The sequence below is a fragment of the Macrotis lagotis genome, chromosome 4 (genome assembly GCF_037893015.1).
Source record: "Macrotis lagotis isolate mMagLag1 chromosome 4, bilby.v1.9.chrom.fasta, whole genome shotgun sequence".
NCBI lineage: Eukaryota > Metazoa > Chordata > Mammalia > Peramelemorphia > Peramelidae > Macrotis > Macrotis lagotis.
This window is the reverse complement of record NC_133661.1, coordinates 190,519,707-190,536,077: the sequence shown is the minus strand read 5'-3', so window position 1 is coordinate 190,536,077 and position 16,371 is coordinate 190,519,707. Positions and strand designations below refer to the sequence as shown.

Below are 16,371 nucleotides of genomic sequence, written 5' to 3'. Positions count from 1 at the left end.
TCCCCCACGGCAGAATGCCCTGGTTTCTAGGTTCCAGTTCTGTTTTGATTCAACCTTTCCCCTTCTGCTACCCTCAATTCTTGGGCAGCCACTGTAACCAGGTGGCCCTCCGGGCCTCACACCTGTCCTTTGCCCCATCCTGGAGGCTGCTAGGCAGCCCCGATTAGTGCCCAAGCCAGAGGGTCCAATCCCAGATGGAGGTGAGCGGGGATGGGGGCCTGTCACCAGAATCCACACCCCCCCCCACCTCCTCAAGCCTCAGGGAACAAAAATGGGGGACTGTACTCCTGAGGGACACCTGTTTTGGGCCCGAACTGTGGGATCCACTAGGAAGAGAGATCAATGGAAGCATCCTATTCTCAGGCAACAGACTTGGGGAAGTTGGGGTACCAGTTTGGAGCCTTGGGGGGGGTGTCTCAGAACCAGTATCTTAAGACTTGATTTGGTATGCCTTGAAGGAAGTGAGCAGTTTGATTTAAATAGGCAAGAAACCTCCAATTACTAAGCATTAGCCTTCTTAAAGAATAAAAGGGCTTAGTTGAATGAGGTTAACACATAAGTAATACATTTTTCTGGCAATTAGACCCTCTTTTCCTAAGTTTTTGTTTTAGAAATGGATATTTCAGTAGGATATCCTAGATCAGGGAAGAATAGAAGGAAATTAGGTAGAAGAGGCTTTTGACAGAAATTTGGCCAATGATCCTCTTTTTTTTCTGACATGCTCTGAACCAACTAAGAGACTGGGAGTCATCAGGAGATCTCAAAACCATATCCCACCCCTCCTCATTTTCATCGTTTAATATAGAAGCAATATAATAACTGCTCTTGGGTGGAATACCTCAGTTTCCTTGAATCCTAGTAACTTCATTTTTTTCTTTGCCCAGGGAACATCTGGAGCTTGTTCCTTTGGGAACTTCAGCAGGGACTGAAGGTTGGATAGTACTGGGAAAGTGGTTAATACATGATTACTCAAAGATGGTTCAACCATAGACTGTACTCATTTATTCTAGGACTTCAGGTCCTCTAACCCATTTCATCTTGTTCCCCTCCCTCTTTCGGTATGGCTAGTATGTCCTGACCTTTCCTCTGCTTGTCATCAGGGTGATGAGCTTGTCCACCATCTTTCTGTCTACATGATAATATTTTATAGTCAGGGAGGTGAACTGTGAGTTTTGAGTTCTTTATGGGATAAGGTGGGATTAGGCCTTGGTGGACTATTGAACTCTTGTTATTAAAAATGGAGGCATCTCCTTTAGAAGTCATCTTATGTTAAAACTTTTCACATGTCTTTATCTCCTCAACCAGATTGTAAGTTTCTTGAGAGCAGGGAATGTTTCCTATGTGGTTTCTTATATTCCCAATGCCTTGTAGTGGGTACTCAATGACTGTTTGTTAGTTGAAAGCCTTGCTCTTGGAAAGCTTCCATTACTAAAAGGATAACCCAAGTAAACCATTGATAGAATCAGAATCAGTCTTAGGAGCAACTGCCACATTTCACTGGATCTATCAATTAGCTGACTGAAGAATTAGAAGACACACCATTTTTGACCACTCCTACTATTGCCCCCTCATTTCTCAGTCTTTACTCTTCTGGAATGGGCTTCCCCTCCTCAAGTTAAAAAAAGAATCTAGAGGATTAAGTGGCTATAGATGACAAGTCTGTAGTGTCTGGGATTAGGGAGGAATGTTTCTTATTCTTCTCCCATAAGCAGAATGACAATTTTAGGGATACATTGGTTATGGCTATAGAATTTTTTTTTCATTGTGCTTTTAGGTGAGAAGAGGAACTGGGACTTAAAAAAAAGGAGCAAGGAAATGAAAAAGGGGAGGAATGAAGAAACGGGGCCAGGATCCTCTCTGAATTATCTCTAATTTAGGGATACCAAAGGAGCCTAGGGAAGGGCCAGATTTTAGATTCTTCCAAGAGATGCTCAACCTCCTAGGTGGGGTCATGCTTTGAGTTGTTATCTGCTACATATCATCCTGTTCCATATCTTGGGACACTACACAGTGGAGGTGGCCTGCTAAGAATAACCTTAAAGAAATTTTTCATGACATTGTGGGCATTTCCCTCTTTTTTTTTCTTTTGATGTTTAGGGCAAAGATGTTTATCCTATCAGTTAGGGGACCAACTCTGCAATGCATCAGTGTCCAAAGGGTATCCAGATGCTGAGGCCTCTAGTTGCCTCATTTCCTGCTCCATTCCCTCCTTTTTCTCAACAGCTCCTCCATTGTCTGGACCTGAAATGACCCCGAAGCCTGGTCCTGTCCTACCCTGTACTTCACTTCCATTACCCCCGCCCCCTCCAGGACCATCAGACAAGCCTCCCTGGGAGCCATCTCCTCAAGCTCCCATTTCTTCACCATTCCCTCCTGGTAGCCCTCTGGTTCTGTCTGCTTTCCCTAGTACACTGCTGGTGACAGGGGATGGGGGAGCAGGCCCTAGTGGAGGTGGGGCTGGTAAAGTCATTGTCAAACTTAAGACAGAGGGGGGCCCAGCTGAGACTCCCCGAACTCAGACCTTTATACTTACTCAGACTGCCCTCAACTGGATTGCCCCAGGTCCTCCCCGTGGGGGCCCTGAAGGTCCTACTCCCCGATTCCTGGCAGCCACCAATGTCAAGACCATTCTTCTTGCTAAGGCTGTTGGGGTGGCCCAGTCTGGTGAAGGAGAGGGACCCCCATCCCATCCTCCCCTACCCCCACCACCCACTGCCCAACTAGCTCCTATTGTACCCCCAGAAAAGGCTTGGCGGGGACCAGATGGGTCTCCTGGAGAGGGAGGCCCACCCCCACCTCATTCCAAACCCTCTCTGGGTGACCTTTCCTGCACCTCCAAGGGTGTTTATGAGAACTTTCGTCGTTGGCAACGTTACAAGGCACTGGCCCGGAGACACCTACCCCGGAGCCCTGATGCAGAAGCCCTTTCCTGTTTCCTCATGTGAGTGGTGCTTGCTTTGGAGTTACTCTGTAGACTCCTCCAGACTGCTTATTCCTTGAAAGAACAGTCAGGAGAGCCCTGATAGGCTATAGACTTAAGTTGTTTGGAAATATTTGATAATAGGTCAGGGGTCATTCTGCAGTTTCCCAGAAAAAAAGATAGTTTCTTCACATTGTTTCAGAGGCAGAGCAATTCAAATGGATCAGTAGATCAGGGACATTCCTGGAGGGGTCTGTAAGCAAACAACATCCAGTGCCTTTTACTTGGATTTATGATGGTGGAATCAAGTTGAAATGACCATCAAAGGCAGATTTGAAGGAAAAGAAAAGTCATGAGAGTGAGACACACACAAGCACACATACATAGAAACACATGGCAAAGGGGCAGACTTAGCAGAAGACTTGGTGTTAGTGTGAGTGAGAACTAGGGACAGTGTTATGTATTGGAACCTCAAATCCTGGGTCTCCTGATTTTTGCTGCTTCCTTGAGTTACTTCTCAGCTGCCAAAATTAAGGATCTATTGCCCACCCACCCCAAATTCCCTTTGTAACTCAATGTTCTGTAATTTCCCTGTTACAGTATACCCTAGGGAAAATTCTGAGTTCCCAGACTTTGGGGAAATAGTCTCAAATGTAACTTTGTAGATAGGTTCCATAAATTTTTAGCCTGTCAAAAAAAATAGCAAATTTACAAAGGAAATATTTCCATCTTACCTTGGTCATCCACCTTAACTTTGCTACCCATGTGACATTGAGCAAGTCCCTTCATAGCAATAGCCACTCTTGATATAGAGCTTTAAGGTTAGCAAAGTGCTTTATAATGTTTTTTAATTTGATCCTCACAACAACCCTGTAAGGTCAGTAATTTTACTGTCTTCATTTAACAGTTGAAGAAATTGAGATTAGATGACTTGCTCAAGGAAATTCGGCTAAGAAATCATATGAGGCAGGATTTGAATTTACTTAATGCCTAAGACCAGTCTTCAATGATGTAATATATTAATTACAGACAGTATACAGGCACTAAGAATACACAGACAAAAAACCCAAAAGTTTCTACCCCCCCAACAAGCTTATAATTCTATTGGTAAACCAATATGTACATATATAAGTAGGGAATGGGAGAAGGGAATAAGCAATTAAGTGCCTACTATGTTTCAGACCCCATGCTAAACACTTTTTACAAGATTTAGTCTTATTTGATCCTCATGATAGCCCTCTGACATAGGTGCTATTATCCTTATTTTATAGTTGAAAAAACGGACAAATAGGTTATGTGATTTGCCCAGGATCACATAGCTAGTTAGTGCTCTGAGGTAGAATTTGAAATCAGATCTTCCTGATTCCAGACCAAGAACACTAACCATTCTCTATCCAACTGCAATATATATCTGTATCTATATCTATTATATATATATATATATATATATGTATATATATACACACACACACACACACATATATATATATATATATCCAAAGTAAGTAGAAAGTAGTTTTGACAGTCCTAAGCACTAGAAGGATTCAAGAAAGACTTCATTAAGGAAGGGAGTTAGGGATTCTGAGAGACACAGAGAGACAGACACACACACACACACACACACACACACACACACACAGAGAGAGAGAGAGAGAGAGAGAGAGAGAGAGAGAGAGAGAGAGAGAGAGAGAACCAAGTTCCTTATCTTTTCTAAAAAATGCTCATTTACACTTTGTGTTAGCAAGCTCCTGTCTTAGATTTAAATATCCCTTTTGGGAGTTAAGCCTGTCAGTGAGTCATGTCTACTTATGAGTTATCTTAATTATATAATTAGGTTATTAAAATGTAGCAATGGAATCAAGAAGTCCTGCATTCAATCCCTTCCTCTGAGAATTTACCAGCCCTGTGACTTTGGTGAAATCACTTAATTTGTCTGTTTTAGTTTCCTCATCTACAAATGGTGATAATAATAGTATCTAATTACCAGATGTTGTTTAGACAAAATGAGATAATATTTGTAAAGTATTTTGCACCTTAAAGCTTATCACCACCACCACTACCATCATCATCATCATTCCCAGCACATAGCTAAGGAAATAGAGTTTTGATTGGGAAGGTGTCAGAATGGGAGAGGTAATTTTGAAGCATAGGAGATTATTTAGTTGAAGGGCTGGCTTATAGTAGATGGGGTGTCTACTAGGGTTACTTGGATCTTTGGAAGACTGGAGTGCAGTAAGGAAAAGGGAAACTCCTGCAACTAGAAGGACACAGAAAAGGGAAAGAGGAAAACAAGAATGATAAGCTCTGCCAAAGGTCCTGATGATGGCAGTCTCTTTGCCCTTCTAGTGAGAAATATCTCATGTGCTGTTGATGTTCAAATTTTCAGGCATCTGAGCTTATCTACTATTGAAAAGCTTTTGTTATGATAGACAGAAAGATGCCAATTAGATCTGAAGGCATGTCAGCTGTCAACATGAGGCTGCTTCCTTCAACAGACTGCAAACCCAATATGCATTTGTGGACAATTTCATGAGTTCCTGTGGCTCCCCCAAACATCACCATCTGGCATGGCAATTCCAAATTTAACTAGGCCAACCCATCTGTGCTTTAAGTGCTTTTAGCTTGGTAGAACTTGGAATATGGGGGTAGCTTGAGAGAATCTATGAAGTATGAGAATAGGATCTTAGTGTTGTTCTCTCTCTCTCTCTGTCTCTCTGGTCTTTTTCCTTTCTCTGTCTCTCCCTGTCTCTCCCTGTCTCTCTCTCTCTCTCTGTCCGTCTCTGTCTCTCTTTCTGTCTCTTTCTCTCTCTCTGTGTCTCTGTCTCTGTCTTCCTTCTCTTATACCATAACCTCTTAAATATAGCAGTTATTATAACAGATTTTGTGAGATTGATTAATTAATCAAAAACATTTTATTATAATTTAGTAAGCTCAAAGACTGAAACAATTCCTATTCTCAGGGTACTTAAATTCTAAAAGATCTGCCCAATCTCTGATAGCACTAGGGATGGAGAGGGAATTATAATGTCTGGTTGGATGAATGAGATCTGATGAAGATGGGAATGTAAAAAAGTTGGATAAAAGGAGTGGGTGTGAGGAGGGTAAGTGCCAGTATAGGTGTATGTATGAAGGGTCACAAAGGGGGAAAGGGTAAGTAGGATGTGACAGGAATAGGGCTGTTTTTAGCCCAGTACTTCGTTCCTTGGCCCGGCTAAGGCCAGCTATGACCCTGGAGGATGGACTGCCACGGGCGGTGCAGGAGTGGGAGCGCAGTAGCAACTTTGACCGAATGATCTTCTACGAGATGGCAGAAAAGTGAGTTTGACCCTTGTTCTCTTGACTGAGGAGGGATCATTTGATGGGATGACTATGGGTGCAGTGGACATGAGTCCAGGGGATCTAATGGCAGACTGGTATCTGCAGGATATGTGATAGGGCAGAATAGATGTAGAGACAAAAAGTCTCATGGGTCCTTGATATCCCACCTCGAGTTATCTTGCAACATGTTCTCAATTTAATGCCTTCTCTTGCTAGATCTTTCTGTTGCATCATGAGCTTCTCTTAGGATCAGCTGATTTATAATCCTTCCCAGCTACTTGAACCTTCCCCCCCCCCTTCTTTTTGAGGGAACTCCCTTTCTTTGGGGAACCATAGAATGAGGATTCAGTGGTGACTTGGTTTTGGTTAGATTTGAGCCCTGAAGTCTATTAAGTATTTATAGACTCCAGAGCGTGGGTACAGAAAACCAAGGGGACATCACCCCATACAGATGAAATTTTCAGTGAATTGCTCCATTCTCAGGAATCTAGGCAAGAAATTGGAGTACTAGGAGCCATCTAATCAATACAACTGGGAAGTGGGAAGCATATTCAGAGGTTGGCAGACTTTGTTTACTAGAATCCTGGATATCTGGTTTAGTAGACACTTATTTCCTCCATTCCAGAGTTTCCTTGTAACCCCTCCAAAATCCTTTCACCTTGGCCTGACTACACCTTACTCTCTACTGTTAAGTCCCAAGCATACCTTTCCTATGCCATAAGTTACAGCTTCAATATTTCTGGACACCTATCTTTCTGTTGTTGATCATTTTGGAGAATATATCCAGAAGTGAATTCTCCTTTTCCTCTTTACTGTTTTATAATCTCTTAAATGACCTCTCTCTCTAATTTTTTCTTCACATCATGGCTAAAATGCCACATGGATCTGATAACACTTCCCTATTCAAAAAATCTTCATGGATTCCTTGATACCTGAAAGATAAAATATAAACTGAATATCACTTCTCATGGGCAAATTCTGAACTCTACCATTTTGTATAGTACTAGTCTGGGGATAGACCAGCTTGGAGAGGATTCATGTTTGCTTTTTTGTTGCATGTGGCTATTGGCTAGTTGCAATTCAGTTAAATAATTTAATAGTGAACTTTCCCCCTACTGCTGAAAAAGATGCTTTAGTCTCTCCTACTTAAAAAAAAAAACCTTTTGAACCTCAAACTGTCATCCCATGTCTTCCTTTTTTTTTTTTTAATTTCTAAACTCTTAGAAAAACTAATCTGCTTGGTTTGGTTGTTTCATTATCCATTCAGAGCTTGATTCCATGTAGAATGGTTTTCCAGTCACAATATTATAGGATGGATTGCTAATAGTCTTCTAGTTGCAAAATTCCATGACTTTTTCTCAGTCTTCACCGAATAACTTGACCTTGTTGTAGTATTCAAAACTTGATCACTTCTAATCTTTTAAATATTTACTCTACTGCATTGATTATTATTCTTTCTTGGTTCTTGGTCAACTTTACTACTTCTTGATTTCCCCCCCTTTTTCTAAGTGTTATGTGCCCCTTAAAACTTTGTCCTATCTTCTTGTTTCTTCTTTACTGGTGATGATCACGTTAGCTAACATTATAGAGTGATTTAAGACTTGGAAGGTTCTTGACAAATATCTTATTTCATCATCTGGTTACCTAGGTTCACCTCTCATTCCCATACGATGACTCCCAAATGTACATATCCATTCCTAAATTTTTATTCCTTCCCAACTGATTACTATGGTTCCAAGTATGTAGCTGCCTACTCTACATCTCCAACTAGATTCCCCCCATCATCTCAAATTAACCGTGTCTGAAACTGAACTAAGCTAAAATAGATAAGGCTATTTCTCTTCCCAAATTTCCTTTTTTCACTTGAGTATTAAATATCAAAGTAATATTTGATTCTCCCCTTTTCCCCATTCCCCACATCCAATCAGGTACAAAGTTTGTTCGCTTTTGTCTTTACAATATCTCTTGCATCTGTTCTCTTTTCTTAGTTCGCACTGGGTCCCTTCTGGTTCAACTTAGTCAGTTGTATCATTACTTCAAAATAATATTTTATTATTGATGCTTGCATTTTATATCACAGTCAATACAAGGATTACATCTGAAAGTGTTAATTTTCATATTCCATACCTATAGTCCTTGAAATTCCACCTGGAAGAGGGAGGTATATTTCCTTGACAGTTCTCTAGGAGAGAGATTACTCATTACCAGCTTGCCAGTTTGGCTGTTTTAAAACATCATTTATATTATCATAATCATTGTGTTTTCTTGGTTCTGCTTTCTTCAGCATTACTTTGTTTAAGGGCTTATTTGGAAAGCCTTTCTTGTTTCATATCTGAATTTCTAAAATTCATTGTTTCTTATGTATAATAATATTCCATTGCATTCACTTATCAGAATTTGTTTAGCCAATCCCAATCCATGGTTATTCATTTTGTTTTCAGTTTTTTTGCAACAAAAATACTGTTTTGAATATTTTGCATTATATTTATATGTAATCCTTTTCTTTCTATCATTGTTCTTCTTAAGGCATACACCCAGTAATGGAATCTCTATTTCCTATTTTTTTCCCCTCTTTTCTAATTATCTTATTACTTTTTTTCTGGACTACTATGGGATATCTACTAATGACCTCTGTCTCTTTCTAATTCTTCCTTCACCACATTGCTAAACTAATACACAGGTCTGGCCATGTCATTCCTTACTCAAAAACCTTTAAGGACTCTTCATTACTTGTAGGACAAAAAAACACTAACTTGCCTTTGTTTCTTTCCACAATATAATTTTAATATCTTTCCTTCTTAATTAAAACTTTATCTTTCACAATTTCTGAGTTTTAGGCAAATTGGACTATTTGCTATACCCCTAGTTTGACACACTATCTCTGATTTGCATTTGCATAAGTAGAATATGCTTCCTCCCTTCCTCAGCTCTGCCCTTTGGAACCCTCTTCCTTGAAGACTCAGACCTGGTGCCAACTCCACTGTGAAGCCTTTCTTAACCACTTCACATTTTCTCCCTTTTCAAAGTTTCTGATGTCATTTTGTCTGGCCCACTCTTTTATAGCTATCTTATTCTCCTTTCTGTTATGATTAGGTATATGTCATATAACTATCCTTCCCCTCTCCCTATTCTCCCTTCAAACCCTCTTCCTTTGCTGGAGGGGATATGAGCTCCTTGAAATCAGACACTGTTACTTTTGGATTTTGTATTTCTAAGTCTTGGTACGGTGTCTTACATAATGTTGGTATTGATTTAATGTTCTTTGAATTAAATGTCAAATATTTTCTCTGCTCAGTGTTGGGATATAATCCCGAATACTAGGAGTTTCTAGGCTCTGGCCTGGCAATACTGTATCCCAATTCTCACCATTCGTGTTCATTATAGGAAATATTCTTGGCTCCAGATTCCCTGAACACAGACACACACACACACACACACACACACACACACACACACACACACACACACACTTCTTTCCTTTCTTTGTGCCTATTTCCTACTCTGGAACTGAAGAATTGGAACCAACTCTGAAATCCTATGGAGAATCTCTCTACCTTGCTTTCAGAGTACAGAAACAAACACACCAGCCCAACTGAAGACCCTCTTGTCTATCATCTTTTCTTAGCCAGCTTGACAATCCAGCATTCTTTGATCTACTTCTCAACCTATACCCATCCCAGATGCAGTCAACTTAGCACCTCCCTCAAAAGGTTGTTATGAGTTCAAATGAGATTCTGTATGTAAAGTGCTTTGCCAACCTTAAGGTGCTATAGAAATGGGAGTTATTATTATTATTATTATATTGTTAAAATTAAAAGGAGCATGTGTATTAGTGTGTACTTTTTGCATCTCACTGAGTAAAAAAGGTAAATATAAAAGGGGATAGACATGGTGATCATCAAGGGCTGTAAGATACTGGAAGGAGCTATATAGTGCCACCATGGGGTTGGTCTGAGCATAGAAAAGATCTACTGTTTCCTCTTTCTTCTTCTCCCCCCAATTTGGCAGTGATGACAAAGAAGGTAAACCTTGACTCTGTGGTTTACTATTTGTGGTACCTGGGTCAAGTCATTTAACATATGGGAACTTCAGTTTTCTCATGGATAAAATTTGGGCTTTGAAATAAATGGTCTCTGAAGTCCTTCCCAGCTATAGTCCTATGACATTATAGGACTTGCTCCAACACTGTGATTATCTTCCTAAGTGAGTCAGAAACAATACCTAGAGAGAGCAAGAAACATGAACTCATTCAGACAGACTACTTCCTAGGGCCTTGAGCTCTAAGCTTAGATTGCTTCATTTCATGGTTATAGCCTGGGAGCTAGAAAGTGAGTCAGTGAATCTTGCCATTAGTACCTTGTCTTCTATATGCTCTTCAGGTTCATGGAGTTTGAGGCTGAAGAAGAAATGCAGATTCAGAAGGTGCAACTGATGAGTGGGTCTCAGTGCTTGCCTCTTCCAGCCCCTCCTAAACTTGATCCCCCAGGACCTGCAGTCCCTGAGATTTGTCAACAGCAAGGTAAGCTTCCTGCAGAAGAGAAGAGAATGTGAACCAGCCATTCACATTCAGCTGGGATTTGCAAGGTTATCACTGCATTAAAAAATTTTTAAGTTTTTAACCTGAATTTTTAAGTTCTTAACCTGAATACAGAACTTATTTGCATATTACTCTGTATTTATTTACCTACTTTTTTCTTCCTTTGAAAAAAAAAGTCCTCCTTTGCCTCTGCAGCTTTTTTCCTTTTTTTTTTTAATTTTTAGTTTTTCAAGGCAACGGGGTTAAGTGATTGATTCTCTGAAGGTCACACAACTAGGTAATTATTAAGTGTCTGAGGCTGAATTTGAACTGAGGTCCTCCTGACTCCGGGACCGGTGCTCTATCCACTGTGCCACTTAGCTCCCCGCCCCCCAGCTTTTTTCCTTCAGAAGATGTAGTGGAATGAACATTGCATTAGGAGACATTACTGAATTTTTGGTCCACCCTATCTCTATTAACTAGCCATATGATCCTGAGCAACTCTGGACTTTGGACATCAATTGCCTCCTAGATTAGAGAGATGATAATATCTTTTCTTGCCTGGTGGAAGGGATTTGCATTAGATTTTTTTTATAAATAGACTTTTTTGTTTTTACTGTTTTATTAATTTTGGGCTATTTTCCAAAAAACAAATAACCCTTCCCTTCCCCCCCAACAAAAAATATTTTAGAAAAAATCACAGAAAGTTAAGCAAATTGAGCATTTTCCATCTTAAAGATTTTAGTCAAGAAAAATATTTGGAGCTTAAAAATATATTGCTTCTTGGTTACTTTTAACTAGTTAGTACAAAATAAAATCACATCAACTTTTTTTTTGAAGTCGCAGATCTACTTTATTTTTTCAACATTTATTTTTATAAAGTCTCCTACCCTAAGATAGCAAGTAATCTGATAAAGGTTATACATAAATAACTATGATCAACTTTTAAATTAGTTTATGTTTTTTCATACTTTTCTCTTGTCAAGGATGATTTTTTCTGACCATTTAAGGATAAAACTATGTCCAGAATGCAAATGCTGCTGGTATTTTTTTTTTTTAACAATGATTATAAAAGTGAAAATCTGGGGTGTTTTAACACTTTGGTACTACTTTTTTTTCAACATGGGCAAGAGCTCAATTAATATTTGAAAATAAATTTACAACTGAGGTTCATAGAGAACTCATTGCAGGTTTTAGACCTTTTCTGATTATTTTTGTGATTCATGGGTTCCCTTAATTGTTTTGTTTTATTTTTTCTGTAGGACTGCCTACCCTTGACTCTTTCTCCCTCAGGCTCATGTCCAATATACCCCAGTCTTTGCTAAATCTGGTCAGGCCTACCCAGTCTGGAGATACTTTGGTACAGCCAATCAATAGCATTGGAGAAGAAACAATACCTAGAGAGAGCAAGAAACATGAACTCATTCAGACTACAAATTTGTTTTTGTCCTTTTACTGACACCTCTCTAGCTGGGCAGGGCAATTTTCCCATTTTGAGAGACTTGGCTCCTAATAAGAAGTTCCCTTTCCAGTTACTTATGAGTTGTAACATTTTTGTGTCCCAAACAGAATTATTACATGTGGGCTTATGCTGTCTCTACCTCCCTTTTCCCCATCCCAGTTTACATCCCAAAGAAGGCAGCCTCTAAGAGTCGCCCCCCACGCCGTCGTCAACGCCGACCTCCTCGCCCCTCAGCTCCTGAAGCACCCAAGGAGATCCCGCCAGAAGCTGTGAAGCAGTATGCTGACATTATGGCAGGGTTGGTGGGAGTCTCCCATGCTGCCACTGGGGAACCAGAAGGGAAAAAAGAAGTGGAAGAGAATGTTGAAGAAGAAGAGGCCTATCCTGATCCGGGTCTGCTGAGTTACATAGAAGAATTATGTGCTCAGGATGTCTTTGTCTCCAAGGTGAGGACACGTCTGGAAGGGAGGTTCTTGTCTTGGCTTCCAGTGGGAGACCCCTAATATTTGGGTCTTTTCCCAAGAAGAGATAAAGTAAGAAGCTGGGTTCCATTGCCTCGCTTCAGATGAAAACTTGGAGTAAGCAGGAGGAGCTGAGGCCATGTAATGTGTTCCTCTTGGCTGCCAGGGCCCCTCTTGATCTGTGCCTCAAACCCATCTTCCTTCTCAGACTGTTTTGGAGTAGATAGAAGATGGTGCTATGAGTAAGAGAGCTTGACATGGAGCCTGCAACACCTGAATTCAAATCCTATTTCAGACAATTACTAGCAGGATGACCCTAGGCAAGTCACTTAAACTCTGTCTACCTCAGTTTCGTCATCGTAAAGTGTGGATCTTAATATTTAATTCATAGGGTTGTTGTGAAGATCAAATACGATACCATTTTACAGTGCCTTGCAAACCTTAAGAGCATTATATAAATGCTAATTATTTTTTTTCCTCTCCCCCAGGTGGAGGCTGTGATTCACCCTAGGTTTTTGGCAGAGGTTCTGTCACCAGAGCAACAGAGAGATCCCTTGGCCCTAAGTGAAGAACTAGAGCAGGAAGAGGGACTCACTCCTACTCAGGTAAAGGATGGGAGGGATCTTTGAGGAGGAAGGAGGGATCAGGAGAGAGAGCCAAGAGGGAAGCCCCATAAACTTGTCCAGTCCCAGCTCTACCTAGAATAGAGTCGTCTAGACATGAACAAATCCAGATGTGAGATGCAGGTGCAGCGGGAGAGCTTATAGCTTTTAATTTTTAAGCTGTTGCCCAAATTACTAGCTCTTCTCCATTTTCCCATCCCTCTCTCCTTATCTCCCAAATCAGAGGTTGAAAGTATTCTCTTTTTTTTTTTGTCTTAGCTAGTGCAGAAGCGGCTTCTGGCCTTGGAAGAGGAGGAGGAAGAGGAGCCCCCAAGCTGCAGTGGAGCCCAATCAGACTCTAGTCCTTCTCCATCTGATGAGGAGGAAGACGGGGGTGGGCGACTTCGACCCTCATCGGGGGCTCGTATGGCTGGGGGCATTGTTCGCCTGGGAAAGACAGTTTCTCCCGGAAAACGGACAAGGGGAGAAGGGCATAATGGGCAGGATAGGGCAGTAGAGAGCCCAAGGGGACTAGGAAGAGATGGTAATACTATGCCATCCCCCAGTAGTTGGGACCTTGGACTAGAGACTTCCACTCCACGAATAACTAGGGGTCTTATAGGGGTGGAAGGCAGAGGATCTGGGAAGGGTACCCCCCTGGTGGCTTTATATCAAGAAGGCCACTCGGGGGGTCCTGGGGACCAAGGGGACCATTTAATTACTGAAGGGATCCTAGAATCCTCTCCCCATAGCTGGCAGAAGGGACCTCCTTTGGAGGGAGCCATTCATTTGGAGACTGGACCTCCAGAGCCAGTTGACTTAACTACTTCACAAGGTCAGGGAATGGGACAAGTTACAAGTCTCAGGAAGGGATGCCAGATGGCAGGTCCTGGGATGCTCCCTCAAGGGAAGGAGGCATCTTCTGCTCCCCAGGAAGACACTGTGGTGGGGACTTCTTGGAGAGATGATAGAGCAGTTCCTAGGATCAAAGGCTTTGGCCAGAGCCCTTTCTCCAGAGCAGCTGGGGATAGGGAGAGGACCCCATTCAGCTCAACCCCTTGGGTGAGTAGCAAGGGGGACTCCACCAGTTTAGAAGTGGCCCCAGGACAGACTGAGGGGATCAGAGAATTATCTCAGTATGTGGAGTGTATAACAGAGTCTCAGGGAGGCTGTCATGCCCCAGTAACCCAAAGCCACGTTTCTTCCTTGGGGCATAGAGGAAGTAGTCCACTTGAGGATACAGAAAAAAGTATGACTTCCTCTAGGGACAAGGATGACACAAGTTCCCTAGAAAATGAAAACTACTGTAGCTTCTCTGAGCCTCTGAGGGCCAGCAGCCCTGACTTAGGGATTGGAGGACATATCCCTGGAAACAGAGGGAATTTCAGTAGTTTGTGTCCTGGAGGTAACTCCTCAATGATAGAGGGCAATCCCAACCTGGGGTCTGACATCTCTTTTAGCTATCAGGACCATGACCTACTCTTGGGGTCTTTAGAGGGTTCCTTCTTTCCAGGGATGGGGCATGTGGTTAGTATAATAGACAGTAAAGGAAACTCAGGTTCTCCTTTGCTGGAAACCACTGAGAATGACAACTTACTGGCTATCAGAGATGATCATGACCTCCAATTAGTTGTTGGAGTTAAATCTAATTCACCAAAAGCTAAATGTTATGAATGCAAAGAGGATTTTAGCTTACTAGAGTTCAAAGACATGAGTCCCTTTCCAGGAACCAAGGATGAGACGAACACACAAGAGCCTCAACAAGCAACCCCCCCTAAACAGTGTCTTGGGGACATATCCCCAATCCTGGAAACTAGTAACCCTTTGGCTCTTGGAGAAACCTCCTCCCCAGGAAATGAAACATTTGGACACATAGCTAGATTTGGCAAAGAACAAGAGGAGGAGGATGATGAGGAACTTTCTAACTTTTCTTTCCTCTTGGCCTCTAAACTTACTATATCTTCACAGGGGGTGCCCCTCAGTCCTCTACCTGCCCCTACAGTGGTTGGGGGACATAGTCAAACATCCTGTTCACTCTCTCCAGATGCTTTAGGCCTCAGTCAACTTCCTTCACCCATACAAAAGTCTGGGAAACGCTCTCTGGGTGGTAGACTGTCTCCTGTAGACAAAAAGCCACGCCCCGGAGTTGAAATGGGTGACTCTGGGGAACTGTCCTTGAATTTGGAGGAAGCACGGACTTCACAGTCCCGAAAGAGAGGTCGAGAGGGTTGTGTCTCCGGGAGGAGAAAGAAGAGGAGGCGGAGTTTGTAGGGGGCAGTCAGATCATCCTACCTTCAATAAGTAATTCCCCAAGGAAGGGATCCTTGGGGAACCCGGCCCTATGGCACTAGGTCAGAGCTCTTTAATTTTCTCCCAGCTGTTCTTTTCTGGTTGCTCTGTAAATATGGTGAGGTTCGGGGGAGGTGGTCGGCAAGGATGGAGATGACCACCTCAGTGAGAAGTAAGATGTGAGAGGACCCTTGGAGGGAGTTTTATGAGAAAGTGAATTAAAGACTTCCCTGTTGGAAATGGTCTGCAGTGAATCTTTCCTTTGTTCTTACTGTCTTTGCTGCTAGGGGAACTGAGGCAGAGTAGAGGAAGGGAGACATCATGGGTGGATCTCAGGTTCTAAGTGTACAGAGGATGTGGGAATCTGTCCTCCAGCCTCATGATCTCTCCCTGCGGCCATCATCAGGAGAGAACAGGTTGGCTTCCATGTCCATCTCCTGGGTTTGATAGTGTTCTTCAGATATTTCATCCATCCCCTTTCCCAACCCCTGACAGATGACAGCCCTATGCTGAGATAGCTCTAAGAGGAGTCAACTGGCCTCACTACATGATCTGTCTCCAGGTTTCACAACCCTCATCAATGGTAAGTCTTTTTAGGTACCTAATCTCTACCTACCCTATTGACATTTAAATGATTTCCTTTAGGCTGTCCCAAACAGTTGTATTTTATGTCCCTCCCCCCTCCTTAGCCCACCTAGTCCCAGGAAGAATTTGGGTAGAGGGTTCCTATAGAATGCCCACCATTAATATCCATAGGCTTATAGCAAGCATGTCACTGGGTTTAGGAGCAACTCTTGGTCCAG

General features: G+C 42.0%; 1 protein-coding gene across 2 annotated transcripts; it reads left to right on the top strand.

The window, feature by feature from the left end:
- Positions 1 to 75: 75 nt before the first annotated feature.
- On the top strand, positions 76 to 16,057 carry NUTM1 (NUT midline carcinoma family member 1). 2 transcript variants are annotated; one of them, XM_074234999.1, is made up of 7 exons: positions 76 to 200; positions 2,224 to 2,941; positions 6,107 to 6,235; positions 10,618 to 10,757; positions 12,376 to 12,662; positions 13,166 to 13,282; positions 13,559 to 16,057. In XM_074234999.1, the coding sequence occupies exons 2-7, from the start codon at positions 2,247 to 2,249 to the stop codon at positions 15,548 to 15,550; spliced, it is 3,360 nt and encodes a 1,119-aa protein (XP_074091100.1). In that variant the 5' UTR covers positions 76 to 200; positions 2,224 to 2,246; the 3' UTR covers positions 15,551 to 16,057. The 2 variants fall into 2 exon arrangements, with proteins under 2 accessions (XP_074091100.1, XP_074091101.1); XM_074235000.1 differs by lacking the exon at positions 6,107 to 6,235.
- The last annotated feature ends 314 nt before the right edge of the window (positions 16,058 to 16,371 follow it).